This window comes from Castanea sativa, chromosome 2, assembly GCF_040712315.1.
Source record: "Castanea sativa cultivar Marrone di Chiusa Pesio chromosome 2, ASM4071231v1".
Lineage (NCBI taxonomy): Eukaryota > Viridiplantae > Streptophyta > Magnoliopsida > Fagales > Fagaceae > Castanea > Castanea sativa.
The window spans coordinates 51616636-51639846 of record NC_134014.1 but is presented as its reverse complement, the minus strand read 5'-3'; the positions used below and the strand labels follow the sequence as shown (position 1 = coordinate 51639846).

Below are 23211 nucleotides of genomic sequence, written 5' to 3'. Positions count from 1 at the left end.
CAGTTTACTATTTCATGTGAGAATATAATCAAATAAATTTTTACTAATAACTATCAAAAAAGAAATAAAATAATTTTTTATAGATAAAATCATATTTTATTTATTTATTTATACAAGATAAAAATTATATTAATCTAAGCGTATATGGGTGTGAAATTCCTTTCTAAAGACTTAACTCAAATGATCTGGCCTACAATTACTTATACTTGTTGAGTAATTATCGTACTAAGGCTATACAGTAGTAAATTCATATTTTATTGAAGTGGTTCAGTGGTTGATTATAATAAATAAAATTATGAAGATGACACGTCGTTTAGTTGCAGTGACAAAGAAGGTGCGACTCAGCCAAAGACGCTCCGCCACCTTTCTTCTTGCATTTCCCCTTCGCGAGTCGCAGCACCTCTTTGGCTCAATTCTCATTCTTGGATCAAATTCCATTCTTTGATCCTCCCAATAACACTCCTCTTACTTTTGCTTTCACTATAACCCATCTTATTCTCTTGCGTAGTCTCGCAGTTTTAGCTTCTCTGTCTCAGTTCGTCCAGACCCATCTCACCTCCATGTGAGTTTCATCATTTTCTCCTGTGCTTTGTTCTCTGTACTGTGTCTTTTCTTTTTGTAATGAAATTCTTGGCTAATGGGTGTTTCATGGATGATCCATTCTTTTTCTTCTGAATGTTTTTTTTTATAATTTTTTTTATAAATATGTTTAGGTGTTTGGTTATTTGGTTAGAGGTTTCCCAGATGAGATTTTGATTGTTGGAAATTGGGAATGTTTATTTCAGCTAGTTTGAACTTTGAATGTTGGGATTTTATGTTTTTGGGTTTTTGATTGTGGGGTTTTTTTGTGTGTTTTAGTTAAGCTGACAGAGTTGTTGAATATAATATAGGATTTTGATTTCAATGTAAGGTTAATAATTAAAGAAGATGTCAAGTTTGTGTTTTTTCAATAAGCTTCTATGCAATTATATTGTAGTAAAATTCATGAAAATTATAGAACTCATACATAGTAGGGCACACGAATATGAACTTATTAAGGGATTTGTTTCCATTTCCTGTACAAGAAATAGTTATTCCACTGTGAGGTAACTCATGGGTCTGTCTATGTCTTTAACTTCTGTCCTTTTTGAGATTTGGAAAGATACATTACTTGCTTCATCAGTAAGCTATTAGGTATTCTCTGTGTTGTTTTGTTGTTAAAGTGTATTGATGTTAATCTCCCAATATAAGATCTGACATTGGTTAATTTGGTTTTGACGTATTTACCAGAGTGTTAGAATGGCTGCTGCGGTGTTCCACCAATGTATTGGGGCCATTCAGGTTCACAGTTGTGGCACTGAGAAATCTGGGAATTCCTCATTAAGGTTTATTTCAAGGGGTTTTGTTATTGACTACGGATTGTTAAGGAAAGGAACTTCTAGCTCTCATCGGTGTAAATTGCATGTAATACATGCATCTACTTCCGATGCTTCGGTGATGGATCCTATTTCATCTACCTCACACAATGCTATTGACAGTTCTCAGAACACTTCAAGTGAGTTGATATAAATCTAACCAACTCTTAATTTTTTGTGTATTGAACTCTAAACAATTAGTACATTATGTTTCTCCTAGATTATATCATTCTTGAGTTTTGAAATGTCAATATTTTGGGATAGAGTAGAATCTATTCTCCAATTTTGCAATATGTGTTTATTAATGCTTCCTTCTTTCTTTTTCGGTTTTAATGAAAAAAATTGAGATTCCCTTTTCTCTTTTTTTTTTTTTTGGGCTGAGCAGGTTCTTTTTTGTCTTTTTTATTAACTGTTGGTTCCATGCTCTTGTTTTAGTTGAAACTGCATTGATACTAATTCGGCATGGTGAGTCTTTGTGGAATGAAAAGAATCTGTTCACTGGTTGTGTCGATGTGCCTTTAACCAAGAGGGGTGTAGAGGAAGCAGTTGAAGCTGGTAAAAGAATCAGTAATATTCCTGTAGACATGATTTTCACATCTGCACTGATTCGTGCACAAATGACTGCCATGCTTGCCATGACTCAGCACCGCCGCAAGAAGGTATCACTTCTAGTTATATCTTTACAGATAATATCTGAAGATTCTAATAAAATACTTCTGATTACTTAGATTGCTTAAATTTACAAAAAAAAGCATATAATTGTATTGTGAATTTGAAATAGAACAGAAAGAGAAGTTACATGTGTTGATCCAAGAATGGTTTGCAGGTGCCTATAGTCATGCATAATGAGAGTAAAGAAGCAAAAGCATGGAATCAGATTTATAGTGAAGAGACCAAGAAGCAATCAATTCCAGTTATAACAGCTTGGCAATTGAATGAAAGAATGTATGTAATTTTTTATGCTTGACTACATCTTCCACTTCCACTCCATCTTACTTTAAAAACATTGAGCCGGATTGAATTACCAGCTATTCTCTCTCTCTCTCTCTCTCTCTCTCTCTCTCTCTCTCTCTCTCTCTCTCTCTCTCTGTGTTTTTCTGTATAGGTATGGGGAATTACAGGGTCTTAATAAGCAGGAGACAGCTGAAAGATATGGAAAGGAACAAGTGCATGGGTGGCGTCGAAGTTTTGATATTCCTCCCCCTAATGGTGAGAGTTTGGAAATGTGTTCACAGAGAGCTGTTGCTTACTTTAGAGAACATGTAAGCACATCTAGCTTCTTCTTGCTGACATTTGAGATTCACGTAGAATTTTTTTAAAAGCGTTTAAAGTTCCTTAATTTATATATATATATATATATATATATATATATATTAAAAAACCTGAATATTGAGAAGGAATACATTGCAGATTGAACCCCATCTTCAATCTGGAAAGCATGTGATGGTTGCTGCACACGGGAATTCACTGAGGTCTATCATCATGTATCTTGAAAAATTAACTTCTCAGGAGGTAAGTAATTATATTTCTTGTGATTGCTCACTTCTGTGCCATAATACTTTCTGTTAGTTGATTATGGACAATCAATGATTCTGTCTGGCAAACAGGTCATTAGCTTAGAATTATCAACTGGGATACCATTGTTGTACATATATAAAGAGGGAAAATTTATGAGGAGAGGAAGTCCTGTGGGACCTACAGAGGCTGGTGTTTATGCATATAATAGGGTATGAACTTCCTGTCCTTTGTTGTATCTGATCTTCTAATTTGTTAATTTTCTTAAATTTTTAGTTAGTTTTTTGCAAACTTTTATTTGATGTTTCCTTACCATTTTCTTTTGAGGGGAATATTATCAGTTAATGGAAACAGAGAAAGGAAAAACTTGATAATTTTGTTCGGCATGTATCTTGAGTACACTAATTCACCTTCTTAAAGCTTAGAGCCTTGTCTGTTACTGTAAGGTCAATCGTTTTGGCTTGAGGACGAGTAGACTCGGATATATTTATCTATTTCACCTGCTGGATGGTCGTTGATTGGATGAGTTGGGGACTCCTCATACTTCCAAAACCATTGGAACTATTTATATTGGACTTTGGTTTAGTTCCATTCATTTATTGCAGTTTGATAAGTGAAATAACTGAAATTTTACCTAGGCAGATGAGAAACATCATGCTTCAAGTGTTACATAGAATTGAAAAGTTTTTCATATGAATTGCATATTTCTTTTTGGAGGAATTTCATTTACCAAGGACCCAAGGAAGCTTAATTTCAACTTCTGGAAAGTTTTCATACAAGTTGCAATGTATATTTTTCAACCCTTTTGTCAAAGAAGCTAGAACCTATTCCTGTTAATTACCTGACAGGACAAATCGGAGAATTTGTCAACATTTGTTTGTGGCGGGCTAACATAAAAGGCTTAGTAGATCTACAGTTTAGAGTTATAGAAGAAAGAGTTAAGACTCAAAATTGACTAGGTTTTTTTATATGTTTATTCAATAGAAGAAAGTATGTGTGGTTTTAGGGTTTTGATAGGTAAAACAAATGACTTGATTTATGGTTGTAAGGGAGAAGAAAAAGAGAGAAGAGAAAGGGGGAAAAGAGCTTACAAAGGCTAACATGCCTCAATAAGTAATAAGAATTATTCAGAAAGAAATAAGTACTCTATGTTCACGATGGTGAGTGGTGACCACAAAGTATCTAAAACAATTACAATCAAATCAACTAGAGAAACTAATAGAGTGCTGGACATAAGGAAATGGAAGTACAATGCATAAAACCTTACCCCAAACCCGAGACCAGTCAAACAAATTCTAGATTAGCAAGGACTTCAAATGATCAAAAGGTCTCTCAACATCCTGAAAAGTGTTTTTTTTTTTGTTCCTTCCACACTAACCACATCAAGCATGCTAGCACCAAATTCCAAACATCAAAGGAATGTTTCCCCAGCCAGTTCTGCAAACCAAATGAAGAGAGACAACCCTCTCTGGCATCACCGCATCACCCATTGAATCCAAAACATTTGAAATACTTCACTCCACAGCAAATGGGCAAAATCACAATGAAGCAAAGGATGATTAATTGATTCCCACAACATCGAGTCATCGACACATACAACACCGATTAGCTAGGGAAAAACCCCTCTTAACAAGATTATCAACTGTAGGAATCCAACCCCCATGCTGCTGTCCACAAAAAGAAAGAAACCTTTTAGGGGCCTTAACACGCCAAATGCTCTTCCAAGGGAAAGAAATAGTAAGGGTATGACAAATATAATTATAATAGCAGAGGATATCAAAAGTAACACTCTTAGTCAATCTCTAGATTCTCCTATCCCCCCTTCCCCCTAGGCAGCTTGGAATAAATAAAACTCAAAGAAAGAATGCAATTCCTCCAACTCCCAATCATGAAAAGCTCTATGGAACTGCAAATTCTAGCTGCTAATCCCCCCATTTAAATCAAGAAAATAAAAACCTAATAAAAGACTAGCTTGGAATCAAAAGAAAATAAAGCCGAAGATACTTGGGATCTCGTAAAAGGTTCTAGACTTAACTAAATTACCTAAATACCCTTAGGCTCTATTTGGTTGGGAGGATGGAAAACTAACATAAATTTCCTTTGTTTGGTTGAGAAGAAAAATGAGAGGATGAAAAATGTAGTTTGTATGGATTGACTATTACGTCCATATTGCATAGTATATAAGATGTAATTTTCAAATATTATTATATAAGAAAAATATTACTCTTTCTCAATTAAATTAGTAAAGATCACATCTTATATTATACTTGTCACAAAAATTTGTAAGTTTTTTGTAATAAATTTGTAGTAGCTTTAGCATTTCTCTCTCTCTCTCTCTCTCTCTCTCTCTCTCTATATATATATATATATAAAGATAGATACACAAAAATTATTATGGACTAATATTTTTTTTTAAATATCAATAAATCATGTAATGTCTAACCTTACAAAGTTTTAATTATTGTATTTTTCACCAAAATGAAGAAAAAAACAAAAAAGAAAAAGACTTAGAAGCTGTCTTTTTCTGGTCAGTTGATAGTTGTTATGGAAATGACTTGTGGAGCCGTTAAAAATGAACTAAAGAAGCACATGTGGCTAAAAAAAAGTGGTGAAAATGAGTTTGATAAAGGGTATAAATGCCATTTTAGATCCACACCCACTTTTGAGAGAATTTTTTTTGGGCCCGGGTGCAACACCTGGTCACCCACTATTCTCTTCCCATTTTCTCTTGTGAACCAAAAAAAGGAAAACCATCTTTTTTCCACCCACTTTTCTTTCCTCAATTTTCCATCCACTCACTTTTCTCTTCAACCAAACAAACCCTTAATTCGCAAGTGTAAATCACTAATTTGTCCCTGAATATAAATTGACCATAACCAATAATCTTTTTCTTCTTTTATTGATTTCTTAGATTCTTGCAATTTTTGTATTTGATTTGTTGTACTCTTGTTCACTCCCTATGTACTAGGGTGCTTCCTTCCTTTTTGGTATCAATATATCTTGTTACTTATAAAATATATATATATATATAAACTCAAATTAAAACCACACGAATTTTACTTCGATTGGACTTCACACATGGGCCCCATAAAATAAATCTTGAATAGGCGAATTTGCAAAGTAGTAACAAATCAATCTCTCAATGGCTGCATCATTACTATCCATGCATTATCAGTTTATCACTGAGCAGCTACCAGTTATCATTGTGGAATATGTAGCCTATGGCAAGAATTATTTCCTAATCCTGCTGAAAACAGATTTATAGTCTTCCGGAATTTTTTTTTTTCTTTATTAGGCATATGCATCCCACTTCTGTGCTCTTGAATTCTTTGTAAGCTTTGAAACCATTTCCCACCCACTCTGGTCATGGCTTAGGTGCGTGATATAAATAAGCGCAGTTTCTTTAGTTGACTGGTTAAATTGGTAGCATAGATCCGATGGCATATAGTTTTCAAATCTCCTCTGTTTATAAATTCCACTCTCCTCCATTATTATCACCCCAATATATTTGATTATATTGAATTTATGTCTGCGCTACCTTGTTAATGATAATTTTACCAGCAAGTGAAGTTGTCACCTAGCTGTGGTGTGAAGCCCTGATCCGCGTGGCGCTAGAACATTTGAAGACCATCTACATGCTAATGTACTAAATTCTAGCCATTACCCATGAAAATGATTTTATTAATGAGCCATTTCATCTCTGACCTTTGGAATTGCTGTCAACCAGCAATTTGATGTGCAATTGTTTTTAAAATAAAACTAATGGGGAGAAATTTATCCAAAAAAAAAAAATCTAATGGGGAGAAGAAAAAAAAGAAAAAAAAGGAGAAAATATCTTGAATTTTCACCAACTCTACCAAAACATTCAACCCAAAGTAGGCAAGATCTAGAAAGCGGGTTAATCTTTAAACAGAGACTAACCAAATGGTGAATTTTTTCCCCTTTATCCTCATCTCATCTGGAATGGTGCTTATTTAAAATCATAATGTAATCCAGTCTCGAACTCCATCCTTTGGAGAGTAGATTAGGGGAGCCAAGCTCCTCTGGTCTTGCTATATATATTTTCAATGTTTGCTTTCCTTATTTTCTTTAGACTTGAGGTTTTGTTGTTGCTGATTCACAAATAACATCTTAGCTCTTCCTACAATTTTCATATGCAGACTTTAGCTCTTTACAGGCAAGAATTGGATGGAATGCTGCACTAACTTTTTCAGAAAAACAGGTAAGCGACATTTTAAATCATATACTTCTAACATTTGGACCTGTCTTAGATTCTATGTAAAAAAAATCCTTGCTTCTATAAGATCCAGTTGTACCATATTTATGCATGATATCAATGAGACTCCTCAGAAGACCAATATATTATATCCAGACCGCAGCTATTCCAGGTTAATTAGACCCTTGCTCTGCTCATCCATGGTTCATATTTTTGCAGGGTAATTTTTCTTTTGTTCTTGATGGGGGCTTTTCAGAGGATATAAAACTTTTGAAGCACTGGTGTAAAAAGCAAGCTCTTTGCAACGTAGGAATCAATTAGGAATAACTACAAGCTACAGCCCTCCTATTCTTTATAGGAATCAATTAGGACGATGCAATAGGCATGGAGTTTTATACTGTAACACATGGAGACTGTAACAATAACAGGGAAAGGAAACACACACACACACACAATTACACACACATTGTACGTTAGTTTGAATTTGGTGATATTTAATAAATTAAGCTAGTACAGGTGCATTTTTGCAGTTATGTGTGAACTTATTATGCTCAGGATTTTATGAGAATTACTTGTGGCACTGGCATCCATCCAATGAATCAGGATTTTAAAGCATGAGCAGTTAGTCTACACCATTTCACATAATAAAAATGCTCCTTGTAAGAGTAAAATGGAGGAGAAATCATGGGGTCAAGACCTACTCAGTGCATGGATTATTTGTTTTTTTTTTTTTTAAAGCTCTATTTGTGCTATATGATACTAGTTTATTTCTGGTTTTGCCAGTGTTAGGAAATTGCAAGGCCCTAACTTACCAATATCTACTGCTTGAAGTTTTATCTGTTCTCATTAAAGAAGAAGCAGAATAGGGAATTTCTAGAAATAATTTGAAGAATTTCAGCGGCAATGATCTACTGTTTATTGACAGTTTGACACTGGCGACTGTAAAATTCAGAGTACTGCTTTTTGCCCACTACGTAACAAAAAAAAAATTGATGTACTAATTTAACATATGTTACTACTCTTTCTCTACCATCCCTAAATGGTGTGATTAGGCATGGATTTCAAATAATAAGTAAAACAAATTCACCCCCCCTCCAAATAAAAGGAGGATAAAGCAATTTTGGTTCTTGAGTTAAGTGTGTTTGAAACGGATAAAGCATTTTCCGGTTCTTGAGTTAAGCATGTGTTTGAGAACCTTGTAATTTTTGATAACGTATTTGCATAGTATTTATTAAAAAAATATATGGTTTTTGAAAATTTTATGTTAAAAATGTGCGATAAAAAATTACAACTAACTTTTTTATATATATAAAAAAAAGGTTTGGTTAGAAAAAGGAAAAGTCTATTTTAGCCAAACAGAAACTGACATCTTATTTTTAGTTTATTAAACTTATTTATGACTTGTTGAAACTTTTTTTTTTTTTTTTTTGAGAAATACACACACATATATATATATATATATATATATATATATATATATATATATATAGAAAAAGGGGATGAGATAAGTGAATACATTCACACGCCAACATCAAAACTGCATGTGGTAATTAGTGTCGCGGAGCAAGTGAAACTTTATTTAGTTTATTAAACTTGCAACTTGTTAAAACTTTATTTATAGATACAGTTATATTTTTGTTTAGTTTTTTTTTAATTCAATAAAATTATTAAAATCAACTTTCCCAAATAAAATATTAAAACAAATGCTATATCAAATAGACATGCATTTTCTTCTCAAAAAGAAAAAAAATTAGACACATTTTTTTCCCTGAATTATTAGACAATCGCTTGATTTTTTTTTTTTTAAAGATCAGAGACAATCACATGGTTAGTCACCTAATTAATATAGTAACATATGTGCAATTGGAAGATAAAGCTAAGGATACAACAAAAGTTCACAACAATATTCTTATAACCATCTCACGTATTGGTCAACCACAATGTGCAATTTAAAATTTATTGAATACTAATTTGAAAATATTATAAAATTGTTGTGTTCTGTGGTGGGCCTTTTTTGCAACTTTGGTCTAGGCTTCCTCTTGTTGCACTATGGCCCAATGGTTCTGGGAAGGAGAGTCAAGACTGACTTGATTGCAATATACCCCAAACCGGCTTGTGCGCAAACTAAAACCCCTTTGCTAGAACTTTGGTGACATACCTATAGCAGAAGAAATTGTTATACAAGAGTTATGGCAGATAGGTATAATCTAACAACAATAAAAGGAAATATGCTTACTGTTAGCCAGAAAAGCAGAGAATACTAAATGAAATAAACGAAAGAGCGGTATAGCAATATAAATGCAGTATAAATAAGATGATAGTAATAAAAGGGAAATAACACCAATGCTTAAAATAAAATGAAAGAATGAATGGTTAGTTTGCTATGCTTAGTTGTCTTACGGAGTTAAGTCTAAGAAGGAAACCACTTCTTCAATGTGGGTAACCTCACAGGGAGATCTTACCACGGAAGTTACCTATTTTGAGAGAATGGGCCTAAATGGCTTATGCTCAAATTCCTTAATCCTTACTAGAGGGTAGGTTTTTAGAGGGAGATAATGAATTAGCCTATCAGTGCATATCTGCTATCACACTCTTGTCTACTCTCTGTTTTTCTTTCTAACTCCTTTTTCTTTCTAAGTTTTTTGCTCTATTTTCTCTCTTTTTGTTGTTCTCTTGTGGGGTTGTTATATTCTCTCCTACTGATCTATTATTCTTGTTTCGTTCCCCCCTTCCTATGCACAGCAAAGGACACTTTATACTGTCTGTCATGATAGATTTTTACTATTTTACCCCTTAACCACTTTTGTCTAGGTGTGGGTGTCCTTCCAGACTATCCACTGGTCTGTCAGCTGCCCAACTACCACCACTTACTTATACTAGCAATGCCACATCCCATTACCAGATAAAGAGTCTTATTTTGTTTGCTTGCTCATCATGGCATTTCCATCCAAATAAGGGTGGCCATTCTTTCTCACTATCCCTCATGGCATGCACTTAGTGATTTAAACTCATCTTTCCCTCTTTTGGGTGGTATGTCATCCCAGTAGGATATTTCTCCCAAAAGAGTTTGAGTAGGAACCCCATAATAGGCTCTCCTCTTCTCTCCACTGTCAGACCATACCCTCTCTTACCTTTGACTCATGGCCCACCACTCCCGTATTGGTTAGGTACAGGTTAGTGGTATCTGAGCCTTGTGCGTGCTCCACTTTCATGTCTATCCATGGCTTATCTGTTGCTCATGTGTTTGCCATGACTTGAAGGCTCGTCTGTATCATCTATTGCTCATTCTTGAACTCTTGTGGCGTGAATGGTTCCTTGAGCCTTCGTTCTTTATGTCTTACTTCCTTCCTGGGCTGGGCCTTGCTTGATTATGGGTTATTCCTTCTCTATTAATCCATTCTTTGCCCTTTCGCAGATCTGCTAGCACTTCTGTCATGCCATTTTGTCATTCTTGCTGTGCTACTGTCTGACTCGTGCTTACTGGGCCTCTTTTGGGCCTGCTATATGCTTTCTATTTGCTTAATTCTAGTGGCCTAGTATTATCATTGAGCTAGTATTCATGCTATTTCAAGCTTCCTTGGCCCATTCCATTGCTTCCGGGCTTTCTTGGCCCATCTCATTCTTTTGGGCATCCTCAACCCATTTTCTTTCCTTGGGCATCCTCTGCTCATTCCAATTCTTTGCTTTTGGGGTTTATGGGCTTTCCATCAACCCTTTACTCACTTAATTCATTACTTTGGGCCTCTTTGGCTCATTCTTGTTTGCTTTCTATTTCTCATAATGCCCATGGGCCATGGGTTTACTACTTCTTTCTCTGCACTCCTTTAGCCCCACTTGCTTTCTTTGAGGTCCATTTACTATTTTCTAGGCCTATGATCCATTATTCCTACCATTCGGACTTAATAGTTTTCTTCTCAATTTACTAACTATTTTCCTCCTATATTATTGGGCTTCTTCTTGCTATTGGATCTTCTTGCCAAAGTGGACATTAACATGTTCTTAGAATGATTTTTAAAAAGTACTAACATATGTGACACATATGTGCATGGAATTTGTAAATTTGTGACACTTTTGTGCCTATGAATTTGATACAAGTCAATTAAAATCAAAGAAGTAAATCCAGCCAAAACCATTGTGGTCTTACTTATAAAAAAAAAAAAGAAAAAAAAGAATCCATTGCGTAGAATCTTATATATATATATATATATGTGTGTGTGTGTGTGTGTGTGTGTGTATGTATTTTAGATAGAGTTTTAACCTACGACGTTTGCTCCTAATGATATTTCTTCATAACTAAACCAAGACATTACTCGATTTTTAGTGTAGGTAGAAATTGAATTTCAAATTTCTTATTTAAACATTAATAATTTTATCAATTAATTTAACTGAAGCGCACACATCTTATCTTACCTTATCTAGCTTGATATTCAAAAGTCAAATTCAAAATAAATTATAAACATAAACTAAGACTTTAAAGTCTTAGTTTCAAACGAAGACCCTAAACTAAGACTTTAAAGTCTTGGTTTCAAACTTTTTTAATATTATAATTTCATATTTTTTTGATTTTTTTTTTTTTTTTTTAAGTCAAGAGCCCTTGAAAGGAGATGGTATATCCTGCACCCGGCATATATGCCGGGTACAAGATATAAAAATTGCCTTGAAAGATGTACAGATAATGATTGATGGTGATGTAATTTTTTTTTTTTGGGTAGAAAGGAGATACATTAATGATGTGATGTTGATGTACTAATGTGCTTTTTTAGATAATTGTTGGGCTGTGAGCTTTAACGGTTTTGGCTCTTTGCCATTCCAACTCCTAAGTCATCCGAAAGAGTTGGCGCCAAAATCTCATCCTCTAGAACAAAGCCACATAAGGAAAAAAAAAAAAGGTTATCAACAAAATCAGCAAAAATTAAAAATAAATTACAAACAATTTGTGGACAATAAAACCCGGAATTTATTTTTTCGCTCTTTCTCAAATTGTACCACAAAAAAAAAAAAAAAAAAAAATTCAAATCCAATATTGCTCAAACAACTATTAAGATATAGTAGTAATTAATTAATGAATGAATGTCTTCGTCTGATAGGTTTTCAAAGTCAGATGGCATTGTTGATATGATCATCAAAACCGATAGAATCACCGCAGCTGCTGCCGCCTCCGCCGTCAACAGCCCTAGTAGTATAGACTCTCCTAACAACCCCATCAAGAACGGAAAGAAAAAGAGGGTACTTATTATTTTTTTAATTTTTTAATTTATTTTGTGGGTGTAATTGTTATTTTCTAAAATATATTTTCATTTTTTTTTTTTAATTTGATATTTTTTATTCATGCATACTTATGTGTTTAGAAGAATATGTAGGTATTGATTAGGTTGTTGATTTTTTTGTCAATGTGGGAGACAAAAAAAGTTTTGATTTTTGGGAAATAGAATCTGCACTTATTGATTTTTTCCTTTTTCATCTTTTGGGGTAAAAAAAAAAAGTCTATTATTCCAAAGATTTTCAGTTCAAAGCGAGATGAGAGAGGAGGCTCAGATGAAGATATATTCAAATCAGATGATGGTGGAATTGATCTTGGTACTTTCTCTCTCCCTCTCTTTCTATTAGGGTAGGACATGCACTACAATCTTATTAGGGTTTTAAAAAAAATTATTTAAATAAATGGTTTTGTATTATTTTAGTAATATTGTATTGCTATTATTTTGTTTTTCATTGTTATAGATTTGGAGAAGAGTATTGCAACAAGGAGAAAAACTTTCTTGGAGACTCATGTATTAAGAAAGGGTTTCACAGCAGGTATGTGTTAGGTCATTGGGTGCATATAAACCCTAAATTTTTTTACACATTGTTAAATGCAGAATAGTATATTTTGAAAAATATTCATATGACATGACATTGAATATCTTCTTGATGTTGATGTTGTGATCATAATAATTTTGTGGGTCCGTTCAGGATTGAATTTAGTGTGATAATTAAGTACAGGCCACGTACCCATTAACCCAAGACTAAATCTCCTTCTCTCTCTCTCTCTCTCTCATTTTGGTAGTTTACCTAACAACAATTTTTCTTGTTTGTCAGGTATTTAAAAGGGTGAAGAAAAAAATAAAATAGGCACAGTGAAAATTTTGATGTATGATAATGACCCTTAGGGTATATCATCTGAAAATGGTTAATCTTAGACTTTAGGAGTTGTGAAAAATGTAGAACATTCTGTTAATTTCTTATCTACTCTCAGAAAGACAGACCAGTCCAGAGATTGAAGGCCTAAACCTGTCCACATTTGAGGAGTCTATGGCGCCAGCAACTGAACTACAAGATATTAGGTATGAATTAATGTTCTTATTTCTTGTTTGAGTGATCTTTAGTTGCTTTTGATCCAAATCCTATAAGAGATGAGGGTTTAATACACTGAGTGCACTGAATAATCTCATCATATATATATATATATATACATATATATATTTATATTTAATGTGAGAACGCCGTGATTGGGATGCAGATTATTCGTAGCAACATGGAATGTGGGAGGAAAGACACCCAACAATGGCCTCAACCTTGAAGACTTTTTGCAGCCCGAGGACTCTGCAGACATATATGTATTGGGGTATGATAATAGTCAAAAAAATTTACATTGTTTTGATCTTCTATATATGTCAACTTCATCAAATGACAGACCGATCACATTACAAACCTTTTGTCTCACAATCTTTGTAAAGCAACATCTTATCAAAAAATAGTTTTTGAGAAAGGACAGATGTAAATGGAAGATTGACAAGATTATTAGAACCTAGAAAGTAGACTTGAATGTTTCATGATATGGTCTTGCATATAAACTACAGTTAGAATCCGTGTCTACTTGGAACAACTTATTTTTCAGCTTTTTGAAAATCAGTTGTTTCACTATGACTCTCCCATCTAGTGTTTGCTACTTTCAATTTCAATCAAAATCACCTGCTGTCTAACATTTTTTTTTCTTCATATGTATTCAGGTTTCAAGAAATTGTTCCTCTAAGTGCTGGAAACGTTTTGGTGATAGAAGACAATGAACCTGCAGTAAAATGGCTGGCTCTTATAAGCCAAGCACTGAATAAACCACAGTATGAATCCATCTACTCTTCTTCTGATATAGGGCCTGGTTCCAAAGTCTCAAACAACAACATCACGAGGGACTCATCAAAGTGCACAAGCAGTCTTAACTTCTTCCAAAGGCCTTCTCTCAGAGCAATTAGAAGGAGTTTCAGGGCAGATAGTACTCTTCTTAAGAGCTGTAATTGTCAGGACTCACTTTCCAGAGAGAGGTGGAGGGTACGAAAACTTAGTGAACCCTCAAGTAAATTATACTCATCAGGATCTCATCAGATCAGTCGCCATAGTAGTGTGGATGAATACCTTTCCATTGCAGATATACCTTTCTCACCGACTTCACCTTCCTCACCCTCCTTACCCTCACCCACTTCACACAGCCAGATGAGTTACTCTCTTGTAGCAAGCAAGCAAATGGTGGGTATTTTCCTGTCTGTATGGGCTAGGAAGGAGTTAGTGCCACATATTGGCCATCTCAGAGTCTCCTCAGTAGGAAGAGGAATAATGGGTTGCTTTGGAAACAAGGTAAGCTGAAAGTTAGTTGGTGCAATTCCTCTCATCTGGGCCCTCCTTAGTCTAAATGTCTAATATGACAACAACAATAAAGCACTCCTGAATTGGATAGCCTCAAAGCTGGGAGTGCTGAACCTGAATTAGAAACTGATCAATTTTAGACATTCAAAAATTTTCACTATTTTTTTATTTTTTATTTTTTAAAGAGCTAAGGTGACCAATTTTGTTCTAAGCAGTATCATTTTTATATGGTGGAACTATTGTCTTCACTTTCGTTTTGCTTCAATCACAATAAACCACATCAGCTATTAAGGAACTCTGAAAAAACCACATCACTTACTGTGAAATGCTGAAAAAAATTGTGAAAAATTCCGCTCACTAGATTTATCGATAGAAATTATTGAACCACTTTACAATTTTGATGCTGGTCAATCTAGAGCTAACTTTGTAGTTTATTAATAAAGTAGTGTTTTTTACAGACCTTTTTACGCACGAAAATTGCATTAATACGGGATTTTCTTTACAGGGATGTATATCAATGAGCATGTCATTGCACCAAACAAGCTTTTGCTTTGTATGCAGTCACTTGGCTTCTGGGGAGAAGGAGGGTGATGAACTGAAGAGGAATGCTGATGTGAGTGAAATCCTGAAGTGTACACAATTCCCTAAGATCTGCAAGAATCCAAATAGCCGAGCCCCAGAAAGAATTAATGATCACGAGTATGTTGATTGAAATAATTGATCTCCTTTCATCTTTTTCCTCTTTTCCCATTCATATACAGTAGTCTGTATGTTTAATGTACGATTTTTGTTGTTATTATTATCAAATTTCAGTCGAGTAATTTGGCTTGGAGATTTGAATTATCGGGTAGCTTTGACCTATGAGGAAACAAGGGTTCTGTTGGAGGATAATGATTGGGACACTCTCCTCGAGAAGGATCAGGTTTGTACTCTAATATATATGCCCACCACGAGCCTTTCAATATAGTCTTTGTCATTGGAATATTACTTTTGTGACATTTTTTTTGGAAGCAACCTCAAGAAAGAACTCTTGCACAAACTTGTGGACATTTTTCAATGTACCATAAGCAATTATTGAATAAGTAGTGTTTCAGCTCCAAATTATTTTATAACATTTTTACAAACTATTGTTATAATTAATTCTTATTAGTTCTTATTTGAACCCGCAACAAATATCATTTTTTTATTTATTAATAATTACCCATCACACTAACCATTTGTGGGAAAAAAATTATATCTCTAGCATTTTCTCTGAATAAATTATTTATAAAGCACGAGGTATAAGTATAATCTACCTTTGAGAAGTTGAAAAAAGTAATATTAGTGATTGGAAAGTATATATCGATCCATTTGAAGTATTGATTCACAAACATTCAAAAGGATATTATTTATTTTTTTCCCTTGAGGTAAATGATAGAAATATCCAAACTAAGCTTTTCTAGGCAAAAGAACTTTTGAGATAGAGAAAGAGAGGAGGTGGGGAATTCTTTATGAAGATTGAAGAGCCTGGAAATTATTTTGTGGCCATGAATTCAAACTTTGTTAAAATTGCATTCATGCAGGTTTTGAATACGAATAACAAACACACTATTTAAATACAGTAATGGTGCATGAATGTTATGTATTGTTTGAAAATACAACTAAATGGATGTCATAAGCACACTGTGGAAACAATTCCTTAGTATTTTGGAAAATACTAATTTTGTTACTAATTTTATTATAAAACAAAAAAAAAAAATACTTAAGAAATAATGTCACAAGGAATATGTCGATGTCGTTTCAACAATATCATAAATAAATGTATGAATTACGTTTCTATGACAGATTGTAAAATGTATATAGTAACTTTATATTATCCTTAACATTACTTAGTTGTTTTACGTAAGAATTATCCTGCTTTGATTTATTCTTACCTTGGGTGCCCGCAGTTGAATTTAGAGAGGGAAGCAGGTAGAGTATTTCCTGGTTTTGACGAGGGAAGGATATACTTTGCCCCCACTTATAAGTATACACACAATTCAGATTCTTATGCTGGGGAAACAGTCAAATCCAAGAAGAAACGCCGCACCCCTGCATGGTACTCTCTCTTTTTCAACCTTTATAAGAGTGAATTAACTACCTACAATCTTTGTATATTGTATATGTTGACAATGGTATTTAATAGTTTGAGCTTGATTGAGTTTCAGGTGCGATAGGATATTATGGCGTGGCAATGGCATTGAGCAGCTATCTTATATTCGTGGAGAATCAAGATTCTCGGATCACAGACCTGTGTGTGCTGTCTTTACAGTGGAAGTGGAAATAGAGAACAAGAACAATAATAGGTTCAGAATGGGCTATACATGCGCTGGTCAAAGATTTGATTTTGAAGATTGCATTCCTCAGAGGCACAGTTTGTATGAGTTATAATCAAATGTGCAATTCTTGTATATTTCATTAGGGTCTTATGGAAGAAGAGGGTATGAGACTCTTGATTTTTTTTCAGCTATATCTTTTAACTCTTTCTTTGTAGAAGTATAACAAGATGAAGAGATTATATGGAGTATATATGTAGGACACTAACTACAAAATAATATTTAATTTACGTCTATATCGTTGTAATAGGGCTTTGATATTCGATCAATATTGATAGACATGGCGGTAACATATGCATTACAAGAAATGGGAACAAGGGAAGGAAACATAATATAAGATTTCATTTCTAAAGCTACAAAAGTTTATATAAATATATAAGCTATGAAGTAAAGCAACATGTGCAGCCAACTTTCTGTTTAAGCTTAGCTTCACTCAAATCCCAAATCCCAAATAGAAGTTGCTTCTGGATCATCTGAGCTCTCCTGTAATGAATTTAGATTCAAGTTCATGTTTTCTCTTAGGATCTCAAATTCTCCATCCAGAGCCACATCTTCAATCCCAGCTCCCCAGTGGCTTGCATAATCTACCATTGAACTTCCTGAGGCCTGATCACCCACTCCCTCTATACTTGCATCACTGTTCTGATTAGCCTTTGCTAGCTCCATAGTCATCCAATCAGTTAAAATTGGCCAATGTGTATCAAAGGAGAGAGGAAGAGAATCATAAGAGGGGATGTTTCCCTGGTCATAATTGACTTCTTTTGTGGCATAAACACATTGACACTCATGGTCCATCCTCAAGTTCTTGTCCACAAAGCCCAAACTCATGTCACTCTGTGGACACTCAGAGTTTTGGCATGCATACAATGCATCCACTGAGGCCTGTTCATCGAACACACACTTCCTTTTCTCACTGCTACATACAGTACTACTAGTACTAGACCCTCCTTCCTTCTCCTTTTCATTCTGATCATCTTCAATCTTGAGGCATTTCTCAGTATGCTGTAGAAGGGCTTCTTCTTGGTTCACAATCTTAGACCAAGTTGCAGTCTCTTTAGCTGTCATCTTATCTTGCAAACTCTTAAAACTGTTGAACCAGCCTTCTCACTTTATCCAAATTACGAGACATGTGCTTGATCACTGCAGCCAAAACAGTAACTTTCCAAGACTTTTTAAGGTCATGGGGCTTCCTATAAGGAGGTGGACCATGTTCCTGAGAGATTCCTTGTTGACCCCACCAAAGTTCTTCCCCTGAGGGCCACCAAGGAGGTGGTAGACCCATCTCTAGTGGAAACTTCCTTTGGGGAGGGATACAGTGTTGCATTAGAGCAGATAGAAGAGACCCCAAAGTAATATCTTGCAAGTCATAAAGCATATGCATATAAGAACTTGGGTCTAATTCATGACTTTCTCGGTCCAAAACTGGCAAGAAATCAGCAATGGCAAGAGGAGCATCTTGATCAAATCTGACTTTTTCTTTCCACCAATGGCGTAAACTATCAGATGAGCCAGTGACAGGCTTTCCTTTCTCCGGGACTATACCATAGACGAAACCTTGTGCTTTACAAACTTCCATGATGTTCACCATGTACTTGAGGATAGCATCTTGTGCCCTTGGCATCTTTTTCCGACGAGATGCGTCTTCTTGTTTTGCCAATGACTCTGGCTCTCCATTAAGCTTCTCCTTGAACTTTTGCAAGCGCATGCGATCCTTCCACATGCGCTTCTTGAGCTCATCGTAGCTGATATCTTCTGCTTCATCTTCACTATTACTTATGGGGTCTATCTCTCTGTGGAATTCCACCATGGTTGCACTCAAATTTAGCTATAAAAATGTGTATAATCAGATATATAGTCATGCATGCATGTAACATAGCCCGCTCTCTCTATATATACAAGGGTATTGAAGAGCTCAATGGCGGTTTTTGAGCAGTAATAAAATTGGGAACATAAATGTTAAGGCTTAATAAGGTCAAATTACCATTAACGAGGTGATTGGTGACCTCGAAAGTTCCTTGAGAGGGTAAGGAGATCATGCGGGGGACAGAGGAATTTGAGGAAATGGTACTTTCTAGCATGTAAGTGAGTGATGCAATAGAGGCCACGAGCAGAAGACAGCTCTTTTGATTCCTCTTGCTTTGCATGAGGGACACATATGTATTTGTTACATATGCCTATCTTGCATGCTTGTTCGTAACAAATTTAATATATAAGGAATACTATTCAAGATATGCGGCCATATCATATATGCTTGTTCACTTACTATATATATCACATTTTTTTCTAATTAAAAACTATAAAGTATATGTTTTAATATTATCTTTAAGTAAATGATTTGGTCCTGATTCTTAACTAAGGCTTCTGATGACTGATGAATGATGATGTAAGGACAAACGTAGAAGGGGTGAAAAGGATGAAGTTCACCGCCATCAACATGAACCTTTAGCCAGTCACTCATGTATATATTATATTGTTGAGTGTTGAATTTGAATAAACAATGGGGTGTAATTAGTTTAGCTTTTCTAGCTAATATATCGTTAAGCTAAGATTATCTTTTGTATTTAGCTTTTTAGTCATTGTTTGTTCCAACTCTCATCTTATACTCTCAAAAATATAAATATAATACATGTAAACACTTCTATGCATGAGTGTAACAATTCGTTTAATCCTATTGTGTGTTTCAATTTGGTATCAGATTCATTCAATCTTCATGGCCTACAACTCTTCTTCATCTTCCTCCACTATCCACCCAAGTAAACATTATTCCCTAACACCTTTTGTGCCTTTTTTATTTGTTTGAATATATAAATTTTAAAAATGTCGATTTTTTCATATCAATTGTAAATATTAATGTAAAATAGTGAATGTAAATGAGTATGAGAGAAAAAATTCCCTTTAAGCATTGTTATAGCGTTGAGTATGTCGAGAGATGTTTATTTTACAAATTTATTTACATAATATTCACATTAAATAAAGTAGACACATATTGAAGTGTCATTTCTTATCAAAACAGACTCAACCTATAGCTAGGTTTAAGCCTTCACATATGATTTCTTGCTCTCTCTCTTTTTTTTTAGCTGTGAGGATAGCTAGTTATTATTATCTTAAATAAACAAGTTATTTTATAGAAACAACTGAAACATTAACTTTTATTATTATAAACATCTGATCTTAATCATCTTTTAAAAGAAAATAATGATTTTGAAGAATATAAGACCTTATGGAGGCTCTTTCTCTTTAATGATATCGAACTAGGGATGGCAATTTTTCCCTGCCCCACTTGACCCCCCTTCCCTGCTTCGCTCCGTGCGGGTTTTCCCCGCCCCGCAAAGGTGATGGGGTAAGGATGGGGCGAGATTTTAGACCCGCACCACAGGGCGGGACGGGGATGGGTTTACACTTTTTAGACCCACCCCGCGTTAATAAGGATTAAGTTGTAATTTTTTCATACTCTAAAATCCTACTATTTAAACAAAAATATCATCAACTTATTTTATTCTACCTAACGTGGTTCTACCTCTCTTTTCTCTCAAGTAAAGTTGGAAATAAGGTACCAATTTTAACTCTTTTTTTTGTCTTTTCATTCATGATTCATATGTCTTTCTCAACTTACTTTTCATCATTAACATAATATGAGATTTTTGTGTCATATTATGAGATTTTTGTTGTGACATTGTCTTGTTAAACATTTAGATAATATTATTTAGTTTTTGCTAAAAATTAGTTTGATTTGATAGTATAAATTTATTTATAATTTTAAGTATATTTTTAATATTGAAACATGTCATTTTATTTGAAAAAATGGTAATAATTATAGGAAAAATTAACAAGAAATAAAGTTTTACGATGTAGGGCGGGGCTTCGTGGGTCTTCGCGGGGCCTTAAGGGGCGGGGATGGGGTAAGAAATTTTTCCCGTCATGCGGGGCGGGGCGGGGCGGAGATGGGGCAAGAAAAATCTATACGGGGCGGGGGCGAAGATCCCATCCTTCGACCCCACCCTGCCCCATTGCCATCCCTATATCGAACCTTCTTGTCAATCTAAATTGATAGGGTTATTAATTAACGAGATCTCAGTTGAGGTCAATCCTTCACAGGCTCTTGATCATCAAAATGGGTCTTGCAACAAAAGAGAACACCTATATACTACACCTGAGACCAAGCATTGGGGTTAACTAGAAGTGATCTTCCGGTTAAGTTAGAAATGGTGTTGAAGAAAAATTCTACAAGACAATGGGTGTTTTTTTTTTTTTTTTTCATAGCTTGGCATGGAGATATGTCTTTGATATTTATAAGGTCTTCTCTATGAGGGTAAAATTATTGGGTACTCCCGAAGTACCATAAATGTGTACTCGCTCATTTCACATAACTATGGGTCCCACTAATTAAATTTATGGTGGGACCTACAATTCATGTAAGAGGGAGGAATACGCATTTATGATACTCATGGAATATTCAATAATTTTCCAAAATTGTGATTCTACTCTCCCTTGAATCCGGGATCAAGTCAATCACCCGGCACTCCTAAGGGAAGTCAGAGGAGGAGTGGGTGAATGACAACATCCTCTTCTTGGAGAAATTATACAGTCCTCTGGTGAACCACATCACTTGTCCACCATTCCACTAAAAGACTCCTATTTGTTCAAAATTATTGTATCAGTATTTAGTTTCTGTTTAAAAAAATTTTCTAACTCAGCAATTTTAAACATGTATGAGTTTTTTTAGTGAAATGATGGATTACGTCATTGGTCCACCATGTGAATCTTATAATTTCTCCTCTTCTTGCCTTTTTGGACTACACAACCAATAATATAATTTGTCAAACAACAATAAATGTGAATGTGAGGATTGTACTTTGCTGGCTGTTATTAAGTACTCCGAGAGTATACTTCCTCTATCTTACATAAAAGTTGGTTCCACTCGCACCATGGAGTCCATTCCTATATGAAAGGAATGAAATATACTTCCGGAGTACCCAATAAATTTCCGTACTTTGCACGAAACATGTCAACTTGCACTTTTCATACATTCCACAAATTGCTTGCTATGTTCATATGATAAAAGACTCTCACTTGTTTTAAATTGCTGAGTCAGTAATCAATTTCTGTTTAAAATTTTTTTCTAACTCAGAAATTTTAAGCAGGTATGAGTTTTTTAGTGAAATAGTGGACTACGTCACTTGTCCACCACATGGGCCTTATAATTTCTCATATTCTTGCCTTTTTCGGACTACACGACCAATAATATAATTTGTCAAACAACAACAATAAATGTGAATGTGAGGATTGTACTTTGCAGGCTGTTATTAAGTACTCTGGGAGTATACTTCCTCCATCTTACATAGAAGTTGGTTCCACCCACACCATGGGGTCCATTCCTATATGAAAGGAATGGAATATACTTCCGGAGTACCCAATAAATTTCCGTACTTTGCACGAAACATGTCAACCTGCACTTTTCATACATTCCACAAATTGCTTGCTATGTTCATATGATAAAGGAGGTTTGTTTAGCTAATCTCTGTGGCCAAAGGTGGTCATTGAGGTACAATATTCCCATGCTAGTCAAGGTGGTGGATGAAAATTGAATTCAAGGTAAATTTGAGATTCTACTCTCCCTTGAATTCGAAGATCAAGCCAATCACCCCACACTCCTATGAAAGTTCAAGGAAGAGTGGGTGAAGGATATCCTCTCCCTACCTTTTCAAATTACAAGGCTAATCATGCATTACCAAAAAAATAAATGTGATTAATGGTGGTGGAAGCAATAAATACAAGGAAAATTATACATACTTTACTCCTCTGCTATACACGATATTACGTTTACTCCCCTAACCTATGAGAATGCACACTTATTCTCCTAAACTATACTTCATTTTACACATCAATATATATATATATATATATATATATATATATATATATATATATATATATATCAAAGCAAAGACCTCATGCTGGATAGTATGGGGTTGAGTCTTGTGGCGCATTCCTTGAAGTTTTCTTTATTTAGTTTTTTACTCCAACAAAGTTTGCATCTATATTAAAGTATTAGTTCATTAAATTAGCCAATAGAGTAAATGCATGCATTAATTATCTATTGTTGTGCATTAATTAT

The 23211-nt window shown here is 34.6% G+C and overlaps 2 protein-coding genes and 1 pseudogene across 3 annotated transcripts; 2 read left to right on the top strand and 1 right to left on the bottom strand.

Moving 5' to 3' along the window:
• The first annotated feature begins 311 nt into the window (after positions 1 to 311).
• LOC142623715 (2,3-bisphosphoglycerate-dependent phosphoglycerate mutase 1-like) lies at positions 312 to 8205 on the top strand. Of its 2 annotated transcripts, none has more exons than XM_075797167.1 (9): positions 312 to 562; positions 1270 to 1534; positions 1830 to 2053; positions 2221 to 2339; positions 2500 to 2656; positions 2805 to 2906; positions 3002 to 3121; positions 7070 to 7131; positions 7909 to 8205. In XM_075797167.1, exons 2-8 carry the CDS (start codon positions 1279 to 1281, stop codon positions 7112 to 7114), a joined length of 1023 nt encoding a protein of 340 aa, XP_075653282.1. In that variant the 5' UTR covers positions 312 to 562; positions 1270 to 1278; the 3' UTR covers positions 7115 to 7131; positions 7909 to 8205. The 2 variants fall into 2 exon arrangements, with proteins under 2 accessions (XP_075653282.1, XP_075653281.1); XM_075797166.1 differs by lacking the exon at positions 7909 to 8205 and adding an exon at positions 7345 to 7646.
• Positions 8206 to 13315: 5110 nt separating this feature from the next.
• Positions 13316 to 17343, top strand: LOC142626304 (type I inositol polyphosphate 5-phosphatase 5). The gene is made up of 7 exons (XM_075800120.1): positions 13316 to 13448; positions 13625 to 13729; positions 14115 to 14733; positions 15248 to 15441; positions 15556 to 15664; positions 16671 to 16819; positions 16929 to 17343. Exons 1-7 carry the CDS (start codon positions 13417 to 13419, stop codon positions 17149 to 17151), a joined length of 1431 nt encoding a protein of 476 aa, XP_075656235.1. The 5' UTR covers positions 13316 to 13416; the 3' UTR covers positions 17152 to 17343.
• Positions 17344 to 17525: 182 nt separating this feature from the next.
• On the bottom strand, positions 17526 to 18903 carry LOC142625495 (putative ETHYLENE INSENSITIVE 3-like 4 protein; annotated as a pseudogene).
• Positions 18904 to 23211: the final 4308 nt, after the last annotated feature.